General features: G+C 46.9%; 1 protein-coding gene across 1 annotated transcript in view; it reads right to left on the bottom strand.

The window, feature by feature from the left end:
* Positions 1–1,543: 1,543 nt before the first annotated feature.
* The window catches only part of LOC147102690 (dynein axonemal heavy chain 9-like), a 394,408-nt gene continuing 371,644 nt past the window's right edge, over positions 1,544–24,307 (bottom strand). The window contains exon 35 of the mRNA XM_085963406.1: positions 1,544–2,061. Within this exon, the coding sequence (XP_085819532.1) occupies positions 1,834–2,061 (228 nt within the window). The 3' untranslated portion in view covers positions 1,544–1,833. The remainder of the gene's footprint in view (positions 2,062–24,307) is intronic.

Here is a 24,307-nt window from a genome sequence, read left to right as displayed (position 1 = left end):
GACGTAAAAGATCCCATGGCACAATTCGAAGAAAAGCAGGAGCGTTCTCCTGGCCAATATTTATCCCTCAGCCAACATCATTTAAAAAACAGATTATCTGGTAATTTAACTCATAGCTTCTGTGGAAACTTGCTCTGTGCAAATTGGCTGCCCTGTTTCCCGACACTACTACAGTTCAAAACCACTTCATTGACTGAAGGGCTTTGGGAGGTTCTAAATGATACCATATAAATGCAAGTTCTTTCTTTTACTTGCTTTCTTCCAATACACTTTTTCATGCAGCTATCCAAGTCCCTTTTAAGAGATTTGTTCAATAGCAACATAGTCTGAAAGTTTCTGTTAAGCAATTCAGCTTCTGTGGTACAGTACATTGAATCGCTGTTTGAAATTACACTGCAATCAGACTTCTCCGGAGGCACAGACCCCTTGGAACTTGTGAATATGTTAAAAGTGCTGGGGTTCTTATAAACTGTCACAATTCCAAGACGTCTGCACCCATATTTTGTACAATAAGGCCCTGGAAGTGAGTTCCTGATAAGAAGCCTATACAGAGAAAGAATGGCCAGGTTTCACACTCTTGATCGCTAAACAGCTGGAACGTGTGTGTGAGTGAGTGAGTGAGTGAGTGAGAGTGAGTGTGTGAGTGTGTGTGTGTGTGAGAGTGAGTGAGTGAGTGAGAGTGAGTGAGTGAGTGAGTGAGTGAGTGTGAGTGTGAGTGAGTGAGTGTGAGTGAGTGTGTGTGTGTGAGCGTCTGTGTGTGTGTGAGCATGTGTGTGTGCGTGAGTGTGTGTGAGCGTGTGTGTGCGTGTGCGTGTGTGTGTGTGTATGTGTGAGTGTGTGAGTGTGAGTGTAAGTGTGTGTGTGTGTGTGCGTGTGTGTGTGTGAGCGCGTGTGTGTGTGTGTGTGTGTGTGAGTGTGTGTGCACGCGCACTTCAGATGAGGACATAGGCTTGACTATAATGCCCTCCACAGTTATGTCACTTGCTGATGCAGGTTGTCTTGGCTCTCAGGTGAAGAAAGGCTTCTTGGGCAAGGTACTGAAGGGCAGTTGTTACTGGTGGCACTTTACCCATAGTAAACTAGAGCCCTCTGGAGATGGGGAGTGAAAACTTGGGAATGGCATTAAATAAAAAACCACAAGCAAAGAAATCCGTTAGGTTCCTGAATAACCACGATGAAAGAACTCTTCAGTTTCTGCAGGCTTATTACAGAAACAACTTAGAACCTTTTTACCAGCCTCTTGCATTTATGCCAAAGCTTTTAGTTTGGCTATACATTCTGAGTGTTATCAAACTTTTGCTTTGCAGCTTACTTAATTAAAGATTCATATGTGCTTAATTCACAGAAACTCATAAGTTGTGAAGGTGGAATAGTCAACTGTTCCACCACCAAGCTTCATATCATCCAGAAAGCTTTATGTTCACACTTAACACAAGACAGTGCCAACATACTGTGTTGTATTTACTCATTAATTTCACAGTGTAAAATCAACTGGGAGCAAAATCCAAATGTGCATCATATAAAAGCACCATATTAAAAGAGAATTGGAAATGGCTCTTTATTAAGAAAAAAAAATGCATTTTAAGTGACACATAACAAGACAGACTTCTGTAGCCTCAAGTTATATTTGTATGTGATTCAAATTGAGAAATCACAAATAAAGTGCAATATTTTGTCCCTAGTATTCACAGCAACATTTCCCGTTAGTCATTTTTTACATTACTAAAAAAAAAATCTATTGATCTTTATACTAAAATGAGTGAGCGAGGTTCAAGTGACATTAATGAATAGTCCTTCCTGCCAGTGTAGTGAAGAATGTGCAAACTCTATTGCTTAGATTTGCAGAAGCAGTGAAACTCCTGCCAGCACCCATTTGGATGGTTTTTCCTTGGTCTTCAAATTAAAAGTCCAGACGTAGGTTGGTCCTCGGAGGCGTGTTTTGTAAACCGGGCACGGATACACATTCCGAGTATCCTGCTTATCCACAGGAATGGCTTTGATGAAAATGACTGGCACCGTCGGGGTCAGTTCCTTCAAACGAGCATCAGTAATAATCCCAGTCTGTGAAATAAAAAGGAAAAGAGACTGTTAAAAATATGTAGATCAAACATGTCACCTTACATGGTGTTTTACAGTTGGATTTTCTGGCAAATAGGTGCAACTGAATCTATTTGCTTGCTCAATAATCTTCAGACAATAGTCCTCAGAGAAGTACATAATTATCTCATTAGGATATTCCTAGACAATTTCCTACATTACAACAGTGACTACACTTCAGAAGTACTTAATTGGCTGTAAAGCACTTTGAGGTGTCCTGAGGTCATGAAAGGCGCTATATAAATGCAAGTTCTTCTTTTTCATATGATAACCTCTGACAGAACAAGTGTTCCTCCTCTCGTACAGACACAATTCAGACGGAGTATAGTTCCACTAGTGCTAACTTCTCTCCAGTATTTTGCCCAAGTAGCTATTCTTCACCCGAGAGCTAAGACAGCTCGTGTCAGCATAGGTGTGCTGGATAGTAATCAAGATAGAGAAATCTAGCTAGTCAAGGGCACTGAGGCCAATTTTAACACCCCAATTGCTGTCATAAGAACATAAGAAATAGGAGCAGGAGTCGGCCAATCGGCCCCTCGAGCCTGCTCCGCCATTCAATAAGATCATGGCTGATCTGATCCTAACCTCAAATCTACTTTCACTCTCCATCCCACCCGAACCCATGTGATCTCCCGGGAGAGGCGAAAAACCAGATAAAAAACCCAATGGCCAATTTGGGAGAAAAAATCTGGGAAATTCCTCTCCGACCCACCTAGGCGATCGAAACTCGTCCAGGAGATCACTCTGTCCCTGTATTTCCTGCAGTACTTACCTTCTGTAAGAGGTGATCTCCACCCTAGCCAGGAACAGGCCCAATTTACTCTTGAAGGACTCCTAGCTGGCAGCCTGTTCCCGAGGTCTCCACTAATCCCTGTGAATAGAACCATCTCCTGAAATCTAACACAGAATTAGTATGCAAGAAGTAGGAGCAGGACCAGGCTACACGGCCCCTGGGCCCGCTCCGCCACCCACAGGGCCATGACCGATCCGAACCTAGATTCATGTCCGATTTCCTGCCCGCTCCCCGTAACCCCTAATTCCCTTTACTTCCAGGAAACTGTCTATTTCTGTTTTAAATTTATTTAATGATGTAGCTTCCACAGCTCTCCGGGGCAGCAAATTCCACAGACCTACCACCCTCTGACACAAAAATGTTCATATAAACTTATTATTATGTATTTTGTATGGTTCCTGTTGTGTATGTACCTTTAAGAGAATAACTGGTCTCAGACTGCAGTACCGGCAGTGACCACCCCTGTATAAAAGGCGCTAACAGCCCTCTGTAGTTTCAGTTTCCCGATTGACTCCATTCAGTAAAGACTTGTTTAAATCAACTCCTGCTGTCCGTGTCTCAATTATACACGGACATAATACTGGCGACGAGCAGATACGAACTTACCTACAGTCTGCACCACCTCCTGGGATCCATTCCTGAAGCGAAGTGAGCAGAGGTCAAGGCCAGAAGGAAGAAAGAAGCAGTAGAAACGGGCGTCGACCGTGGGCATCCGCCCCTGAGTCAGCGGAGTTGAAGATTGCTGGAGAAGCTGTCGAAAGCGGGGCCTGGTTCCTGTCGACGGTGCTTCAGCTAATCGGGCTGGTGGCAGGTAGTACACTGATCCTTCCTGGGCTGCGGCGGTCGCGAACTCGAGCGGGTGGCTTGCAACGGGGCCGAGCAGCGTTGTCGGGAAGAGGAGAGAGAGAGGGTGGAGCACACAGGGCGCGGCCGGTGCTACGAAGCCGGGCTGCGTACAGACCCGAGAAGGGGGGGGCAAGAGTCCCACAGGGTTGTTCCACGATGGGAAAATAATAAAAAAAGAAATATTAAACGCGCAGGAAACCGCGAGGAGCTGCAGGTTGCAACGGAAACTGCGGAAAGCAGCGCCAGCAACAGCGGGGAAGAAGGCAAAGCGCGGGAGGCGCCATTTTAGATTTTCAAGATGCCGAAGACTGGCTGTATCACTGCCTTTGACAATACAATAGAGGACTGGACCACGTATGTGGAAAGAGTCGAGGTATATTGCGAGGCAAACGAAATAGCCGATGAGAAAAAGGTATCGGTATTGCTAAACTTAATGGGCACTAGAACGTACGGCCTATTGCGGGACCTGATTACTCCTGCCAAACCGAAGGCGAAGAGTTTTAACGAAATTGTTGCTGTCCTACAGGAACACCTAAACCCTGCACCGCTGCGGATAGCAGAAAGATTTAAATTCCACAGGAGAACTCAGCATAAAGATGAGAGCAATGCTGAGTACCTTACGGAGCTACGCAAGCTATCAAAGCACTGCCAGTTCAGAGCAGGACTGGCAGATACCCTACGGGACAAATTTGTCTGTGGACTCCTGAGTGAAGGAACACAGAAGAAGTTACTCTCAGAGAAAGATCTGACGCTAGATAAGGCTTTCAGCGTGGCAGTATCGTACGAAGCAGCAGCCAGGGGAGCTGCGGAAATACAACAAAAGCCACAGGAATACGGCACCCAAGAAATGACACGGGGATTTACAAAATGTTATCGCTGCGGCAGAACTAACCATGACCAGAAGGACTGCTGGTCCAAGGACAAAATATGCAGGCAATGCGGAAAGATGGGACACATTGCATGAGTTTGCAGGTCTGGGAAGAAGACCAGCGACAACAAAAAGGCTATTAAGGAACCGTACAAGAAAGTACAAAAGATGACGGACAGTAGTTCCGAAGACCAGATGAGCGATAGTGAATCCGGGAACAAGAGACTAAGCTGTCTCAAACTTCACAATGTAATCGCAAAAGAGGATCACCGAACCATTTGGGTCACCCTCACGATAGCAGGGTCCCAAGTCAAAATGGAATTGGATACAGGATCAGCGCTAACCGTCATGAATCGACGAGACTACGAGCGGCTATTCTCACACATACCCTTGAGAGAGACATCCATCGTCTTGACGACGTATACGGGGCAAAAAGTATACCCCAGAGGAAAAATAAGGGTGCCTGTCGAATACAACGGCAAGAAAATACGGAAATTGTATCTCTACATACTGCAAAATGGTGGACCACCATTATTGGGACATGAATGGATCAGGAAGATAAGCTTAGCTTGGCACTCCATTCATGCAATGATGATGGATGGTAAAAAAGATGAAGACGTCACTCCTGGTGTGTTGTCTAAGGTCGACTGGACGACACCCATCGTTCCTGTCATGAAGAAAACATTAAGCAATAAGTCTGAGGAGCCAAGGAAGGTTCGCATCTGTGGGGACTTCAAGGTGACGGTGAACCCAGTCCTTCACACAGTACAATATCCTCTTCCAAGGATAGAAGACATCTTCGCCTCACTATCTGGAGGGAAGCGTTTTACAAAAATTGACCTAGCACAAGCATATTTGCAGATGGAGGTTGAAGAATCTTCTAGGAAGTATCTCACGATAAACACTCACAAAGGTCTTTACCAGTATCATCGATTGGTATTCGGAGTGGCAACGGCTCCAGCGATATGGCAAAGAGCGATGGAACAAGTCCTGCAAGGGATTCCGGGGACTCAGTGTTACTTGGACGACATCCTTGTGACAGGTGAAGATGACAGTGAACACCTTAACAACCTAGAACAGGTGCTCACTAGACTACGGGAACATGGGTTACGAGCCAACCGCCCCAACTGCGAGTTTTTAAAGAAACAGATATCGTATTGTGGCCACGTGATTGATGAAGAGGGGTTACATAAGTCCCCTGACAAAATTGAAGCGGTTGTTAAGGCCCCAGCACCTGAAAATGTGTCGCAACTGAGGTCATTCCTCGGATTGGTAAATTACTACCATAAGTTTTTACTGAATTTGTCCACAATTCTGCACCCACTGAACGCCCTACTACGAACAGGAGTAGCATGGAAATGGAGCAATGACTGTAAGCGGGCCTTTCAGAAGAGTAAGGACTTAATCACTTCAAGAGAAGTATTGGCTCACTACAACCCATCACTACCGATAAGACTGGCGTGTGATGCGTCTCCCTACGGCATTGGGGCGGTACTGTCACATAAATTCCTTGATGGTTTAGAGAGGCCGATAGCTTTTGCGTCACGCTCGTTAACTTCTGCCGAGCGTAACTACGCCCAGATTGACAGAGGCGCCCTCAGCCTAGTGTGGGGGGTGAAGAAGTTCAATCACTACCTGCACGGTCAAAAATTTACTCTACTAACTGATCATCAGCCTCTTGTCTCCATTTTCAACCCTCAGAAGGGCGTACCGATAATGACAGCGCAACGGCTGCAGAGGTGGTCCCTTTTCCTAGGGGCACACCAATATGACATCGAGTACAAAGGAACTAAACAGCATGGGAATGCTGATGGATTGTCGCGCCTACCATTGCCGACGGTGGAAGAAGACCTTGCAGTGGATCCAATGGAGATATTCCATTCGACCATAGTCGAATGTCTCCCTGTGACGAATGCAAACATAGAAAAGGAAACACGAAATGACCCGACACTATCCCGGGTCTATGATTTAACGGTGAAGGGATGGCCAGCACATGGCGAACCACTGCTGCCAGCATTCTCGCCGAGAAGAGAACAGCTGTCAGTGTGCAGAGGAACCGTAATGTGTGGATCCAGAGTAGTAATTCCACCTAAGTTGACGGATAGAGTGCTCAATGAGCTTCATGAGGGTCATCTGGGTGGGGTAAAAATGAAGAACTTAGCCAGAGCGTTTGTGTGGTGGCCGGGAATCGATAGAGAAATCGAAGAGATGACCAAGAGCTGTGCAGGATGCCAAAAGGTCCAAAACGCCCCACCACAAGCTCCTCTACATCCATGGGGGTGGCCCTCATCTCTATGGCAAAGGGTGCACATTGATTTTGCTGGTCCCTTCATGGACTCGATGTTTTTAATTGCGGTGGATGCACATTCAAAGTGGCCAGAGGTAATAAAAATGTCCTCAACCACCACGGAAAAAACTATCACAGTTTTACGAACCATATTTGCCAGGAATGGGCTGCCTGAACAGATTTGCTCTGACAATGGACCACAGTTTGTGTCTGAAGAGTTCCGGAGGTTCTTAAAGAACAATGGTGTTAAGCATTACACATCCGCCCCATATCATCCAGCCACTAATGGATTGGCCGCGAGGTTTGTTCAAACATTCAAGAAGGCTATCAAGGCAATGTGTAATGAAGATATACCCCTACAACACAAGGTGGACAACTTCTTGTTTGCTTACCGGAATGCGACACATGCGGTTACCAACCAGACTCCTGCCATGATGTTCTTCAATCGAAGACTACGATGCCGCTTGGATCTGGTTAAGCCGAACGTCAGAAGAGATGTGGAGAACAGGCAGTTTCAGAATATGAATGAAAGACCGACCAGGAGTTTTAAGATAGGTCAACCAGTTTTGGCCCGGGACTACCGCACTGAGAAATGGCAGCCAGGAACGATTTGTACACGGCAAGGACCTCTCATGTATACCGTGGACGTTGGAGAGAGCATTGTAAGACGCCATGCTGACCAGATTCTAGAGTCACTGGAAAACGTCAACTCCACACCACGATCTGATACACCTGGCGATGAAACCGATGTACCAATTGCATCTACCGCAGAATCGGTGATATTGGAAGCAGATGAACCAAACAACGACATTGATCCCGACTCAACCTTGCCAGAAGAACCTGATACCCCAAAGAGGCGTTATCCAGACAGAATCAGGAAGCCTCCTCAAAGACTGAACTTATAATTGCTTAAACTCAACCAATGTATCTAGCAACCGTAATTGTGATTGTAATTAGTTATCATTTAGTTGTTAAATGAATGTTATGTACTGTTTATCCAAAAGGGGAGGAATTGTTGTGTATGTACCTTTAAGAGAATAACTGGTCTCAGACTGCAGTACCGGCAGTGACCACCCCTGTATAAAAGGCACTAACAGCCCTCTGTAGTTTCAGTTTCCCGATTGACTCCATTCAGTAAAGACTTGTTTAAATCAACTCCTGCTGTCCGTGTCTCAATTATACACGGACATAATAGTTCCCATATAAACAAAGAGAGAGGTTCCAGTGTGTTGTAACTCTACATCATTGATGCTCCATGACAAAGTCCATGCTCTATAAACTGAGAAATGATATATTGCCAGCCTCAGCTCAGTTTATCTCCTGCTTTACATTAAACCTTTATAAAATACTGGTTAGGCCCTAGCTGGAGTATTGTGGCCAACTCTGGGCATCACACTTTAGGAAGGATGTCAAGGCCTTAGAGAGAGTGCAGAGGAGGTTTACTTGAATAGTACCAGGGATGAAAGACTTCAGTTACATGGAGAGACTAGATCAACTAGGATTGTTCTCCTTAGAGCAGAGAAGGTGAAGGGGAGATTTGATAGAGGTGTTCAAAATCATGACGGACTTTGATAGAGTAAATAAGGAGAATGTGGCAAAGCCACCAAAGAGACTCTCACAGTAACTTGTACAATTGTCTTTAATCATTATTGTTACCTTTTACTGTTTGCCCTGTTTAAACAGCGCGGGATCGATAAAATCGCGATCTGACGCGATGACGTCATCACGTGGGTCACGTGACGTTCCCAACGGCGGGAAACGTGATGACATCATGACGTCAGGGTTGGAGGGCGTTTCCAGTTAGTCCTCGTGGAGTGAGCTAGTGTATAGACCTGTTTGGAGTTTCTCCTGCGTTTCTTGTTTTGTAATACTTTCAGTGCATTAAACTAAGTTTGTTAACTACCAGTTTAGTTCACAGTGTTTTTGTTAGGAGTGCATAGACTCCTACATTGGTGACCCCAAATCCTCGCGATCGTTTTTCGCGGTGGACACGGAACGCAGGCCAGCGATGGATGCCAACGCTGTGGCCTTGAAGCTCCCCCAATTCTGGGAACAACAGGCGGCCTCCTGGTTTGTGCAGGCCGAGGCGCAATTTGAACTCCGCAACATCATGCAGGACCATACCCGATATTTGTACATGGTCTCCGCCCTCGACAGCTCGACGGCGTCGAGGATCATCAGCCTTCTGGAGAACCCCCCGAATGCTGACAAGTATGTAGCCATCAAGACTCGGCTGCTGCAGGTATTTGGCCTTACCAAGGCGGAGCGCACTCGCCGCTTACTGACACTACCAGGGTTAGGTGACTCCAAACCCTCGGAACTAATGAGCCACATGCTAACGCTCCTGGGGTCCGAACCCCCATGTTTCCTGTTCTGCGAGCTGTTCCATACGCAGCTGCCTGAACACGTCCAGGCTGCCCTCACCAGATCGGACACCGGGGACTGCATCGCGCTCGCCGAAGAGGCGGATAAAATTTACACGGTCCGGCAAAAATACTGCGCCATCGCGCAATGCCCCGCCCCGAGGGGCCCGGCCCCGGCGCCTCCGACGGCCGGTTACTGTTACTACCACACTCGTTTCAGCCCGAAGGCCTGCTGCTGCCGACCACCGTGTGGTTTTGTGCCCAGACCGTCAAACAGACCGCCGCGAGTCAAGACCACCGGGTCCGGTGCGTCCCCCGCGGCCACGATGGCGATTGGCAACTCCGGGAATTTAGGAGTCGGTCAAACAGGCTTGTCCGACCTCCTCGGCGATTGACTTTCCTCAATAAAGACAATTCTGGGGGGGCGTATGTGGCAAAGCCACCAAAGAGACTCTCACAGTAACTTGTACAATTGTCTTTAATCATTATTGTTACCTTTTAATGTTTGCCCTGTTTAAACATCGCGGGATCGATAAAATCGCGATCTGACGCGATGACGTCATCACGTGGGTCACGTGACGTTCCCAACGGCGGGAAACGTCATGACGTCATGGTTGGAGGGCGTTTCCAGTTAGTCCTCGTGGAGTGAGCTAGTGTACAGACCTGTTTGGAGTTTCTCCTGCGTTTTTGTTTTGTAATACTTTCAGTGCATTAAACTAAGTTTGTTAACTACCAGTTTAGTTCACAGTGTTTTTGTTAGGAGTGCATAGACTCCTACAAGAAACTGTTTCCAGTGGCAGAAGGATCCTTAATCAGAGGAAAAGATTTAAGATAATTGGCAACAGTACCAGAGGCGACATGAGGAAAAAAGGGAGTGAAATTGTGTATCGTCCCATTTGGGGCACTAACTTCTGAAATTTTGAAAATTTAGCGCCAGGTGATAAGGATTCCGAACTTCTACTAAATTGGGTGCTTGCGCCCCAGGAAGAAAGTGAGGTGCTAAATCAAGCACTATTGGCCTCAGTGGGGTGCTACAGGGGTGCTACCAGTAGAGCGATAATGAATTTTAGGTGCAATGCATTCAGCAATGATCCTTCACACTGGTTCCTTCCAGCTCTTAAAGGGGAGGTTGCATCATTGCTGGCTTTGAGGCGACCTGTGTGCAACTGAATTCCCTGATGGCTATGGCTGTTCCCACTCCCAGGGAGAGAGCTCGTCAGTTCACAGACATGGCATTGGAGGCTGGAGTGGAGCGAAGGAGGGCAATGCTGTTCCCAGCCACTGGAAGGAGGCCATCGCCTCAGGTGTTCAGGGCAATGTGGAGTGAAGTGGCCCAGGAGGTCTCAGCCAGTAATGTGGTGAAACGCAGCCTGACACAGTGCCACAAGAAATTCAACGATCTCAGTCGGGTGGTCAAGGTGAGTACATGTTTCAACAACTCTTACATACCAGCATCTGAACCTCAGTCTGTGCACACTGTGCAACTAACCACACCGCCACCACTCACCCCACCAAACATCTTCACCTACTCAAACTCACATCCACATCTCACGCATTGCCTACAATCACAGCTTTCAATGATGGCAGGCATATCTCCCAAACACATAGCTGGACTCTGACTCAAACACATTTGTTTCTCCTGCCAAGATGGCCCACAATAGGAGGGAGCAGCAGAGAACAGGCGGGGGTGATGCGCAGCTTCAGCAGCTCTCAGACGTGGAGGAGTGAGTGCTGCGACTCATTGGACAGCAGGTGGTGGGCACTGTGGCCGTCGGCGACGTCGACCCCGTTGGGGGCAAAAACGGTATCTTCAACCCCTCTTCTTCTCTCATCCCACTTCCCCCTCACACCACAAGCCTTTCCCACTTTCCACCTCCTGATACGGTCTGCATTCCTTGCTCCATTCCTGCCCCCCTGCCCTCACCTTAACGCGAGTCTTGTGCCTTTATGCTTTCAGATAATCAGCAAACAGATGACCAGCCTGTCCCTGAGCCTCACAGTGAGAGTGAGGAAGGAGAAGAGGAAGATGAGCAAAGCACCACATCACTGCATCTCACAACCGCAGGCACCACCTCCGATACTGGCACTATGCGATCTTTAGTGACAACTTTAGTAGAAGGGTCTGCACTGGGTGATGCACCGGGAACGAGCGGGCTTCAGCAAGGCCAGGGGGAAAGGATAGCTCGGGAGTCAGCTCCCCGGAGTGCGAGTTCACGCGTGAGTTCTGCTGCACAGGACTCAGATGAGGGCCTCGATGGGGAGGCGTTCACAAGAAGGGTGATGGCCATGCACACCAAGATGATAGGCGCAAGGGTGCCCGTGAGCCTCTCGGCAATGGTAAGGAGCATGGAGGAGTCCGTCTCCAACATTGCACAGAGTTCTGCGCACACCATGGAGCCCATCATTTCCACTGTGCAGAGGATAGTGGACTCCCAGAGAGACCGTGCAGATCCAGACCTCAAGACGCATGTCATGGCTGATGTAGCAGCATCCATTGCAGTACAGGCGGAAGCCACGCAATGTCTTAGTGCTGTAATGCAGTCAATGGTTTCTACTATCGAATCTCAGACTGCTCTCATGCAGTCTCAGCTTGATGCCACGCAAGCTCTGACTGCTGCCATCATCGCTGGGTCCACCACAGACCACCGGGGATCTCATGGTGTCGCAGCAGCCCACCAATCTGTGCTCCGGGCCTTCCAGGCGTCGAGGGCGTCCTGCAAGACCATCTGTGGTCTCTGGCACCGACACTCAGTAGCCTTCCACCAGCCCTGCTGCAGCCACTGCGGAGACACTACGTAGGAGCAGTAGATTAGGAAAGGGGACTGTAAAGAGGGGAGGCAAGGGTTTGCACAAGGGGGATTAGTCAATATTGTTGTTGTATATATGCGGTTAATGGTTTTGGATAAATTTATTACTGGAATGTTGCAGATTTGGTGCGGTGTCTCATTTCAGTTCTGGGGTGTGGTACGGAATCACAAAGTAATGGAATGATGGTGATGAGCTCAGCAACCGGAACGAGGACTCGAAGTCACTGGAAATGAAGTCTGATGAGGCGATCACGGACCGACCTTGCAGAACGCCGACTGAGTGGCGGCCTCTTCCGTCGCTGCTGCTCGTGCTCCTGTTCCTCCTCCTCCTCCTCCTCCTCTCCCTCATCCTCCTGAGGTGGTGCGGTGATACCTGGTGCCAATGGTTCCGCCCTCATGATGGCCAAGTTGTGCAGCATGCAGCAGACGACAATGAAAAGTGACACCCGCTCAGCCGAGTGCTGGAGGGCTCCTCCCGAGCGGTCAAGGCAGCGGAACCGTTGCTTGAGCACTCCAATGGTCTGCTCAATGATGTTCCTGGTGGCAGCATGGCTCTCATTATATGAGTGCTGAGCAGGAGTTTTGGGGTTGCGGAGGGGAGTCATGAGCCAGGTGGAGAGCGGATAGCCCTCGTCTCCCAGCAGCCAGCCGCGAGCTTGATATGGTGGCTGGAATAGATCTGGCACACTGGTCTGGTGCAGGATGAAGGCATCATGGCTGCTGCCAGGATAGCAGGCATTGACGGTCAGGATTCGCCATGTGTGGTCGCACACCAACTGCACATTAAGTGAGTGGTAGCCTTTGTGGTTACGGAATACCTCAGGATTGTTATGAGGTGCCCGCAAAGCGATGTGGCTGCAGTCAATGGCGCCCTGCACCATGGGGAAGCCCGCTATCCTGGCAAAGCCACACGTACGCTCACGCTGCTTCTATCTGGTCATGGGGAAGGAAATGTAGTCCCTTCTCCTTCTGTAGAGAGCATCTGTGACCTGACGGATGCAGCAATGGACGGCAAACTGGGAGATGTTGCCTGTCACCCGTCGCACACTGGAATAATCCGCTGGCGTAGAAATTGAGGGCGACGGTGACCTTGACTGCCACTTAGAGAGCCGTGGTTGTCCTAATCTCAGGCTCGAGGTCTGGCTGCAGGAGGTGTCAGAGCTCTGTGACCACGTCCTTGCTGAAGCCGAGTCTTCTAACACACTGGTCCTCCCAGTGCCAGTGCAGCCCCCATGAAAGGATACAAATATTGCACTTTCAAATCTCCCCTCAATGAAACTGAAGAATCTTTATGTGCCAGAACACTTGCTAAAATGCAAAACGCTCAAATCGGTCAAAAGGTCTCTTTGCCTATGTGAAACTAACAACGAAGCATTGTTGGCCGAGGAAATCTACACCGGATGTGGACGCCTTTAAATAGCGCTCCTCCAGGGGACATCCGACTGAAAGCCGCCTCCTCTAACCCCCCCGCCCTCCCAGAGGCGCTATGGGAGGCGCAAAGGAGCTCAATTTCTAGCCCAAAATGTTTACGCAGCGGGTTATGATGATCTGGAATGCACTGCCTGATAGGCTGGTGGAAGCAGATTCAATAATAATTTTCAAAAGGGAATTGGACAAATACTTGAAGGGGGAAAATTTGTCGGGCTATGGGGAAAGGGCAGAGGAATGGGACTAATCGGATAGCTCTTGCAAAGTGGCGGCACAGGAGCGATGGGCCGAATGGGCCTCCTTCTGTGTTGTATCATTCTATGAATCTATGATCACTGGTTGAAGTGGCAGCAACAGCAGTCAACAAACTCCATTTCACCTTCCAGTACATGTACATAGTTTTGCCACCACTCAGCTGTGATGCGAGATCTTACTTGGGGCCAGAACTGACAGTCCTGTCCAACACATCTTAATTGTGCATGCTTCTTACTGGTTGACTGACAGAGTATGAGAATCTATTCAGAGGTCTGCAGGCTGTCACCTACGGGAGAATTGTTGGTCTGCACCACTAACAATGTCTGCGTTTGGAATTATCAAGAAGGACTAACCACAGAGAGCATCGTACTTACGTGACCTAACAGTCCGCATGATTAAACTCTTCACTCAGTGCTGAAAATGTTAGACAGTGAGTCCATCTTTTGTCATTGTGAAAATACAAATACTGTAGCATGTTCGAACAAAGTCTATCAACATGGACACTCTATTACACAGGATGTTGTTATATTGAGGGGGTGCTGTTTTAATTGAGACATTTTATATTGCCTTGCTAACAATTCCAAGTCAGTGTGGCCCAAATTGAATATTATGTCAACAAGTCACACTGGTATAAAGTTTCTACCAGATTTTCTGCTTGATTGGATAAAGAGATCTCACACTAGCATATATGTCACACCCATTAGTTTGCATGACATTTGTTAGATTCGTGTATTTTTGATGTTGTGTGTCCTTCAATAACTAGACACGAGACTGCAGGAACAATCAACAGGTATTTACTGGATGAGGGTTACTCTAAAACTAAACGTACAGATCCCTACTCAGGGGTTATATACAGGTGTGGTCACTGCTGGTACTACAGTATACAGGAGCTGTAAAAAGTAGTTCTCCCCTTAAAGGTACATACACTACAACATTCAGTATGATCTCCCTGATAGCGCACCAAGATTATCCAGTGGATAGCTACATCTTGTGAACCAGGAAAGTCACAGGTTGGTTCCACTAGTTTTGTGCTAAGTTGACTGACCCCAACCAGGGTGGCTGCAGGGACACTATATTTAGCAGGAAATCGCTGTGCAGTGATTTCTGCGATAAGTGTGCATGTGTGGGCATTGGCTGAGGGTAGAACTGGGTTCACCTGCAGCGACCTCTCCCAATCAAACAGTCTTCCAACATACACCATCAGGGCTCGCACATAAATAATAGCCATGTGGACGATGTAACAGAGCACAACAATTGCCTCAGTACCCCACCAAAGGCGTTCATGCCTTCAGGTGGGGAACGGAGGGAGAAATTGGCAATGGAAAAATAAACCAAGGGAAGCTATCAGGATATTTTTTCTGAGCCGTCGCCCCTGGTGATGTACCTTGCCAGCCACCAGCGCAGATTGGAAAATCGTGGCCTTTCGGACAGGTAGGAAATCACTGGTACTGCACCTGTGATTTTTCAGTCTGCTCTTGTGTTGGGCCAGCTTCCTCACCATAGGCGAGGACTCGAAAAATAAACCCTCTAATTTACGGTCCACATTTTGTGGTAGTATTTGTGACCATGTCATTCTGCCCAACTTATTCTGTGTAGTCACGATAATGGCTCACTATCAGTTTCAGTTACAAAGAATTCACACACACACACACAAACACAGTCGTAATTACAGAAACCTATGCACACTATTCTAGACACACACACATACACATGGACAAGAGTATTGCAGCAGTCAGTTCTTTCAGAGCAGATTAAAAGGGAAATTGTCAAAAGATGAAGATATGGAAAATGCTTGGGTCCACCTAATAAGGAGAGTGGGCTCATTTTAAGTAGTTGTTAAGACGGTGTGGTTGTAGATTCAACTCTCAGCAATGGTCACACCAGCAATTTAATGCACCAGCAGTACGTCAACAGTCGTGGTTTCCCTGGAAACCGAAGTAAAACCTATGTAATATCCCCCCGTAGCTGTGGCAATATCATTGGACATTGGGGAGAACTTCTTGTCCCAATCTTTTCCTGTTGAGGAATGAGGCATAGACACCAGTAGCTTAGGGTTTGGGGACAAGAAAGGGATTTTTTGGATGCTAACAACAAATTAAAAGCTCATAGTTTGATCAACTAATGCCAATATAGATGAAATTTGTGCTGTGGGCCAAATCTACAAGGACTTGAAATGAGACTGTCCAAGCTCAGTTCATGCAAGACACGTATTGTGGCATTAGCACTGGTTATTCACCTTAAAGGTGCTATAAAAATGCAAGTTTCTGTCACCTGGGTTCAATCCAGTTCAGAGTGTTGGATTGATATCTCCTCTGTTTCTTGGCTATAAGGATCCTTATCCTACAGGAGATGATTTGGGGGGGTGGGTTAAATTAACTTGGCAGCGGGGTGGGTTACGGAGTGGAGCTATAGTAGGGGGTGATGCATAGAGAGGAAGAAACAAGTCAGTCTGGAAGGCAGAGCAAATATGTAATGGCACAAGGGAGTATGGCAAGGCTGGTTGGCATTTATGTTAATGCAAGGAGTCTTGCGAGTAAGGCAGATGAATTGAAGGTATTGATGAACACATGGGAATATGATATTGTTGCTATCACAGAGATATGGTTGAGGGAGGGGCAGGACTGGCAGCTCAATATTCCAGGGTATAGAATCTTCAAGCGAGACAGAGGGGGGTGTAAAAGAGGAGGGGTGTGTCGCAATATTAATCAAGGAGTCAATTACTGCAGTGAGGAGGGATGATATCTTAGCAGGTTCCTCTAATGAGGCCATATGGGTAGAACTTAAAAACAAAAAGGGGGCAGGCACTTTGCTGGGAGTGTACAATAGACCCCTCAACAGCTAGGGGGAGATAGAGGAACAGATATGTAGGCAAATCTCAGAGAAGTGTAGAAACAATAGGGTAATAATAGTAGGGGATTTCAACTTCCCCAGTATTAACTGGGATAGTCAGAGTGTGAAAGGCTTAGAGGGTGCGGAATTCTTAAAGTGCATCCAGGAGAGCTTTTTGAGCCAACATGTAGAAAGTCCTACAAGAGAGAGGGCGGTACTGGACCTAATTCTAGGGAATGTAGCTGGGCAAGTGGTAGAAGTGTCAGTAGGAGAGCATTTTGGTGACAGTGACCATAATTCGGTGAGATTTAAGGTAGTCATGGAAAAGGACAAAGATGGACCGGAAATAAAGGTTCTAAATTGGGGGAAGGCCGATTTTACTATGATAAGGTAGGAGCTGGCCAAAGTGGACTGGGATCAGCTACTTGTAGGAAAATCCACATCAGAGCAGTGGGAGTCATTCAGAAAGGAAATAGAGAGAGTACAGCGCCAACATGTTCCTGTAAAGGTCAAGCTTGGGACCAACAAGTCCAGGGAACCCTGGATGTCAAAGGATATAGAAGAATGGATTAGGAAAAAAAGGGAGGCTTTTGGCAGATACAAAGGACTAAAAACTGTGGAAGCCCTAGAGGAGTATAGAAAGTGCAGGAGGGTACTTAAAGAAGAAATTATGAGAGCGAAGAGGGGGCATGAAAAAACACTGGTGGGCAAAATAATGGAAAATCCCAAGGAGTTTTATAAGTATATTAAGGGCAAGAGGATAACCAGGGAAAGAGTAGGGCCCATTAGGGACTAATGTGGCAATCTGTGTGTAGAAATCAGGCAGGGGGATTGTGATATACTTGAACAAATTAGCATTGAGATGGGGGAAGTACTAGCGGTTTAGCGGGCTTAAAAGTGGATAAATCCCCAGGCCCAGACGAGATGTATCCCAGGCTGCTGTGTGAGGCAAGGGAGGAGATTGCAGGGGCTCTGACACAAATTTTCAGAACCTCTCTGGCCACAGGAGAGGTGCTAGAGGACTGGAGGACAGCTAACGTATTATTCAAGAAAGGTAGTAGGGATAAGCCAGGGAATTACAGGCCAGCGAGCCTAACATCAGTGGTAGGGAAATTATTGGAAAAAATTCTGAGGGACAGAATTAGTCTCCACTTGGAGAGGCAAGGATTAATCAAGAATAGTCAGCATGGCTTTGTCAGGGGGAGATCATGTCTAACCAATTTGATTGAATTTTTTGAGGGGATGACTAGGTGTGTGGATGAGGGTAGTGCAGTTGATGTAGTCTACATGGACTTCAGTAAGGCTTTTGACAAAGTCCCGCATGGGAGACTGGTCAAGAAGGTAAGAGCCCATGGGATCCAGGGCAATTTGGCACAGTGGATCCAAAATTGGCTTAGTGGCAGGAGGCAGAGGAAGCCTGTGTCCAGTGGTGTACCGCAGGGATCGGAGCTGGGTCCCTTGCTGTTTGTAGTGTACATTAATGATTTAGATATGAATGTAGGAGGTATGATCAGTAAGTTCGCAGATGACACGAAAATTGGTAGAGTGGTAAATAGCGAGGAGGGAAGCCTCAGGCTACAGAACGATATAGACGGGTTGGTCAGATGGGCAGAACAGTGGCAAATGGAATTTAACCCTGAAAAGTGTGAGGTGATGCATTTTGGGAGGACTAACAAGGCAAGGGAATACACAATGAATGGTAGGACCCTAGGAAGGACAGAGGATCAGAGGGATCTTGGTGTGCATGTACATAGATCCCTGAAGGCAGCAGGACAGGTAGATAAGGTGGTTAAAAAGGCATATGGGATACTTGCCTTCATTAGCCGAGGCATAGAATATAATGCAGGGAGGTTATGATGGAGCTGTACAAAACATTAGTTAGGCCACAGCTGGAATACTGTGTGCAGTTCTGGTCGCCACACTATAGGAAGGATGTGATTGCATTGGAGAGGGTGCAGAGGAGATTCACCAGAATGTTACCTGGACTGGAGCGCTTCAGCTATGAAGAGAGAGTGGACAGGCTGGGGTTGTTTTCCTTAGAGCACAGAAGGCTGAGGGGGGACTTGATTGAGGTGTACAAAATTATGAGGGGCAGAGATAGGGTAGATAGAAAGGAATTTTTCCCCTAAGTAGAGGGGTCAATAACCAGGGGGCATAGTTTCAAGGTAAGGGGCAGGAGGTTTAGAGGGGATTTGAGGAAAAACGTTTTCACCCAGAGGGTGGTTGGAATCTGGAACTCACTGGCTGAAAGAGTGGTAGAGGCAGGAACCCTCAGAACATTCAAGAAGCATTTAGATGAGCACTTGAAATGCCATAGCATACAAGGCTACGGACCAAGTGCTGGAAAATGGGATTAGAATAGACAGGGCTTGATGGCTAGCGCAGACATGATGGGCCGAAGGGCCTCTTTCAGTGCTGTATAACTCTATGGATATAGCTCACAACACAGTACTGTTCCTAATTCAGCACTAATTGCAGGCTCATTCAGAGGCCACAGTATGTCTGGTGTAGAATTGGAAAAATGTCATAGTATTGCAGGAATGAATGCTCTTCTACAGTTGACATTGAGACATATTGTTGGGGAAGAGTAGGGAGAACTTCATTCTGTATCTATCCATGCTTTCCCTTGTCTGGGAATGCTTTATGGGTGCCCAAAAGATAAAGTTTTCCATTCCCCAGCACTAGCACCCCTCATCTAGATGAACACACAAAAAAGAAAACCATTACATACGGTTTCAAGCACACATAGCTGTAGACGTAATGTTGTTCATACAAGGCCTATTCTTCACGAGGAACTCCTACACACTCAGTGCTGGAATAGAGGTGATTTTACTCTAATCAGCTCAGCCATCAAAGTCAAATGCACTCTTGTCTAAAAGTTAACTGGGGAAATATAAACAAACTCTCCTCTTAAATGTTTTCTAAATGTATGCAATATACACTCTATAAAGAAAGATTGATGGCTAAATGGTTAACTCAGTCTGGTAAAGTTGAAATCATTCAACAAATAAAAGTCCAATCAAAAACTCCCATACAGCTTCATTTAGCTCACTGAGATCAATAGTATCTCATTAAACTTACAGAAATCATTTAAGACTGGTGATTAGATTATGTCTAACTATATTAAAGGACCATTTAGAGGACCTTAATAGAACCAACAATTGTTAAAGAAAGAAAGTGTCAACAACTGCTGGCATCTCACCTGGAATAATGTGGCATAGGGTAAGTTTTTTCCCCAAAAGTTTCCCTGCCAGTTTTCTCCTCCTCCCTATCTCTCTTGAAGGCACTGACCTATTGCCAGGGTCTGGTTCCCAGGGTGCTCATTGCTCTCTGCCACCATTCATGAGACAATCAATGGTGAGTACTGGAAGGTTATTTGCCCATGGTGTCAGCTGTGGCTCAGTTGGCAGCACCCTCGCGTCTGGTTCAAGTCCCACTCCAGAGACTTAAGCACACTCTAAGCTGACACGCCAGTGCAGTACTGAGGGAATGCTGCACTGTCGGAGGTGCCGTTTTTCGGATGAGATGTTAAACCGAGGCCCCGTCTGCTCTCTCAGGTGGATGTGAAAGACTATTTTGAAGAAGAGCAGGGGAGTTATCCCCAGTGTCCTGGCCAATATTTATCCCTCAACCAACATTGCTAAAACAGATTATCTGGTCATTATCACATTGCTGTTTGTGGGAGCTTGTACACAAATTGGCTGCTGCGTTTCCTACATTATAATAGTGACTACGCTTCAAAAAGTACTTCATTGGCTGTAAAGCGCTTTGGGACATCTGGTGGTTGTGAAAGGTGCTATATAAAAGCAAGTCTTTCTTTTTTTCATGGGGAGGGCACCACAGCCAAGCTTGATCTTTTCCTCACCTGATGTCCGCACACACCCAAAGTAGAGGCTTCTGGATAGCCATGAGGTTTGATACATTTCTCCTTCCTTAACACAGGAGCACTGTGGCCTACAGTAGCACCCCTACCATCACCTCCGCTGAGATCAGCAAACTCAGCACAAACCAAGGATCAAATCTGAGACCTTGATGGTCTGGATGGTTTGCATGCTAAATTTAGCGCCCAGCGAAAAACAACGCCAGTGATCACTAACTTCAGTTTTAGCGCACCAAGAGGGAGGTGGACCGCTAATTCAAGCACTCCACTTCCTTCTTACAGCGCTAACCCCGAATATCGGGGCGTTGCGTTCTGCAGCGCTACGCACTGGGCCATGTAGCGCTGCCGCATGGATGGGCTTTTCCCCCTCATTAAAGGGGAGGGCCCAAGCCCACGACTCTGCGGGGGCCCTACCTGGACCACCGGGGAGCGGGGTGCCGTGACAGCAGACCGGCACTCGAGGAGCGCCGGGCTACCAGATTGCGGCACGGACCCCGCGTTCAAAAACGCAACGGGCCGCGACAAGTACATCGGCCGATTTTTTCCCCCCCTGCCTGCCACCTCCCCTTTACTTAGCACCCCGCAAGCCTCCTGCCGCTCCGTTTCTGTCAACTGAATCGGTTGCTGTCTTCGCCCGCCGCAGATTCAGGGGGCACGGGCCAATTTTGCAGGCTGGGCTAAAACGGGGGTGCTGCGCACAGTGATGATGTCATCATTGCCTGTACAGCGGAGCGGGTCGCTACCGGTTACCGCCACCGCTAAACGCCTGCTGAATTTAACGGGTGTCGTTAGCCGCGCCCGGGCTAAAAGTCGTTGCCGCTAATGAGAGGCGCAAATGCACTGAATTCCTAGCCGCTAGGTGATCTTAAAGACATATATAACATCATAAAGAATATGGAAAAGGTAAATCTGGAACATTATTTCAAATTAAATCATGACAGTAGGATGAGTGACATGGGTTCAAAATGGTGAAAGGCAAATTCAGGACTGATACCAGGAACTTTTTGTCCAAACAATGAGTAATCAGTCAAGAACCATTTGGATGCTGTGGTGGGGACACTGCAAAGTCTTTCTGGATGAAAAAGCTAAGAGAGATCTGTCTTGTGATCCAGAAGCTGAGTGCTTGCACTTGTGGAAATGCAGAAGTAATCCATGAAATGTCTCGAAATGGGTAGCAATGAACAAAAAGAGAGACATGCATTTAGATAATGATGAATGAAATGGTGTGTACGCATGAAGAGTTCCATGCACAAGGCAAAGCGGAGAACTAAGGCAATTGTTGCCTTGGTAACAACCCTGATACAGATGTAAGGCTTGAAGCTCAGTAATCCCTCTGATCACAACTTTAGCAGCTTATTATAAACCAAACCTGTCCTCTGGTCGTGGGATACAGAATTGAATAACTTGCCAGCAAACTACAGTAGCCATGATGGAGACAGAAGAACAACAACTACTTGTATTTATATAGCACCTTTAACGTAGTAAAACGTCCCAAGGCGCGTCACAGGAGTATTTTAAGACAAAACATTTGACACCGAACCAATAAGGATAAATTAGAGCTTTTAAGGAGCGTCTTAAAGGAGGAAAGAGAGGTAGAGAGGCAGAGCGGTTTAGGCAGGGAATTCCAGAGCTTAGGGCCTAGGCAACAGAAGGCATAGCCACCAAAGGGTGAGCGATTATAATCTTATAATCAGGGATGCTCAAGAGGCCAGAATTAGAGGAGCGCAGATATCTCAGGGGGGTTGTGGGGCTGGAGGAGATTACAGAGATAGGGAGGGGCGAGGCCATGGAGGGGTTTGAAAACAAGGATGAGAATTTTCAAATTGAGGCGTTGCTTAACCAGGAGCCAATGTAGGTCAGTGAGCACAGGGGTGATGGGTGAACGGGACTTGGTGTGAGTTAGGACACGGGCAGCCGAGTTTTGGATGACCTTAAGTTTACATAGGGTAGAATGTGGGAGGCCAGCCAGGAGTGCATTGAATAGTCAAGTCTAGAGGTAACAAAGGCATGGATGAGGGTTTCAGCAGCTAATGAGCTGAGGCAAGGACGGAGACAGGCGATGTTATGGAGGCGGAAATAGGCGGTCTTAGTTATGCTGTGGATATGTGGTCGGAAGCTCATTTCAGGGTCAAATATGACACCAAGGTTGTGAACAGTGTGGTTCAGCCTCAGACAGATGTTAGGGAGAGGGATGGAGTCAGTGGCTAGGGAACGGAGTTTGTGGCGGGGACCGAAGACAATGGCTTCGGTTTTCTCAATATTTAATTGGAGAAAATTTTGGCTCATCCAGAACTGGATGTTGGACAAGCAGTCTGACAATTTAGAAACTGTGGAGAGGTAAAGAGAAGTGGTGGTGAGGTAGAGCTGGAGTGCTGTCAGCGTACACGTGGAAACTGACAAACTGCTCATTCAAAACAGCAACCTAACTTGCAAATTGTATGCGTTATAGAAATAAATGATGCTCAGAATCTGGACGCTGTAATACACGTTTGCATATTTTATGATTGTATAAAGTGCTTGATTGTTGACGTCACAAATCTGAACCTCTTAAGCGTGCCGACAGTCTTGTGAAACCTTCCCAGAATTGGTTGTTTACTGCACAATCGGACAGAGCACTGTAAGAGAAGCTGAAATTAAAGGGTTAATCCTCATCATCCACATGCCAGGATATCTCGTAAGAAATGCAGGGCATACACACATTGTAACTAATTAGCATCCTTGCACCAACTGGAGCTAGGGGGCTGTCAACACTGCAGATCGAAGACAACTGATGCGTCATAGATGGTGGACAGATAGCCCTTAATGAGGCTTTGAAAGATAGCTTGTTATTACAGTCTTGTCTCCTTCTCATGATTCAGGCACAGTGAAACAAAAAAGGAGAGAAGAGATAATTGGAAGTATTTTTAATTTAAAACCTATTAATTACGTTTTTTGACACGTGTCTGCTTAGTTGGATGACACCTTTGAATGTGATCCACATTGCTGGATTGACCACCTTGATGGGTCAATATTGGTCATGTCACTTGGAGTGGGACTTCCTGTGCGATATTTTAAGGAATTTAAGGTCAGCCCTCCTTCACCTAAATTGGAAGGTTTTCAGAATGTTGTTAGAGGGCCTCAGTTGATCTTTGACTGTTGAAAGAGAGCAAGGTCGAGGTTTTGAGTCTTCAGATCAAACATTGTAAAGGAAGGAAGTATAGTGGCACAACAGAGTATTAAAGTACGTGCGAGGTTAACTAATGCGAGGAGGAGAAAAGGAAGATAATGCTCATGAATGATTGTGCTGCAGGACCCCCAGAGGTGGCGAGTATCCCAGAGGTGGCGAGTATCCCACAGGTGGAGAGTATCCCAGAGGAAGGCTGCAGTATCCGAAGCCACAACAATCTGCTCCTCAAGGAAAGAGGTTATATGAATCTATCCTCACAAAATAAAAGCACAGGCTTAATACTGGAAACATAGCAGTGGCACATTAAGTACATGCTATGAACTTAACATTGCTAAGTCTGTACTGTAATCTTGGACATTGAATGAAACTTTGTTGTATTGTTAATAAGCAAAACCCAGCTATGCTCAGATGTACTTGTTAAGTCCGTGAATGATTGAGACATGGACTAGCAGGAGTGAAAACAAATAGATCTTTACTGGTGAAAGGCAATAACGAAACTAACTAACAGAGGCTCTCTAGCGTCTTTTATACAGGGGTGGTCACTGCCGGTACTGCAGTCTGAGACCAGTTATTCTCTTAAAGGTACATACACAACAATTCCTCCCCTTTTAGATAAACAGTACATAACATTTATTTAACAACTAAAGGATAACGAATTACAATCACAATTACGGTTGCTAGATACATT

Source organism: Somniosus microcephalus, chromosome 21, assembly GCF_052327205.1.
Source record: "Somniosus microcephalus isolate GS21.2 chromosome 21, FLI_Smic_1.0, whole genome shotgun sequence".
Classification (NCBI taxonomy): domain Eukaryota; kingdom Metazoa; phylum Chordata; class Chondrichthyes; order Squaliformes; family Somniosidae; genus Somniosus; species Somniosus microcephalus.
Note: the sequence above shows the minus strand (reverse complement) of the source record. Positions and strands in the feature narration are given on the sequence as shown.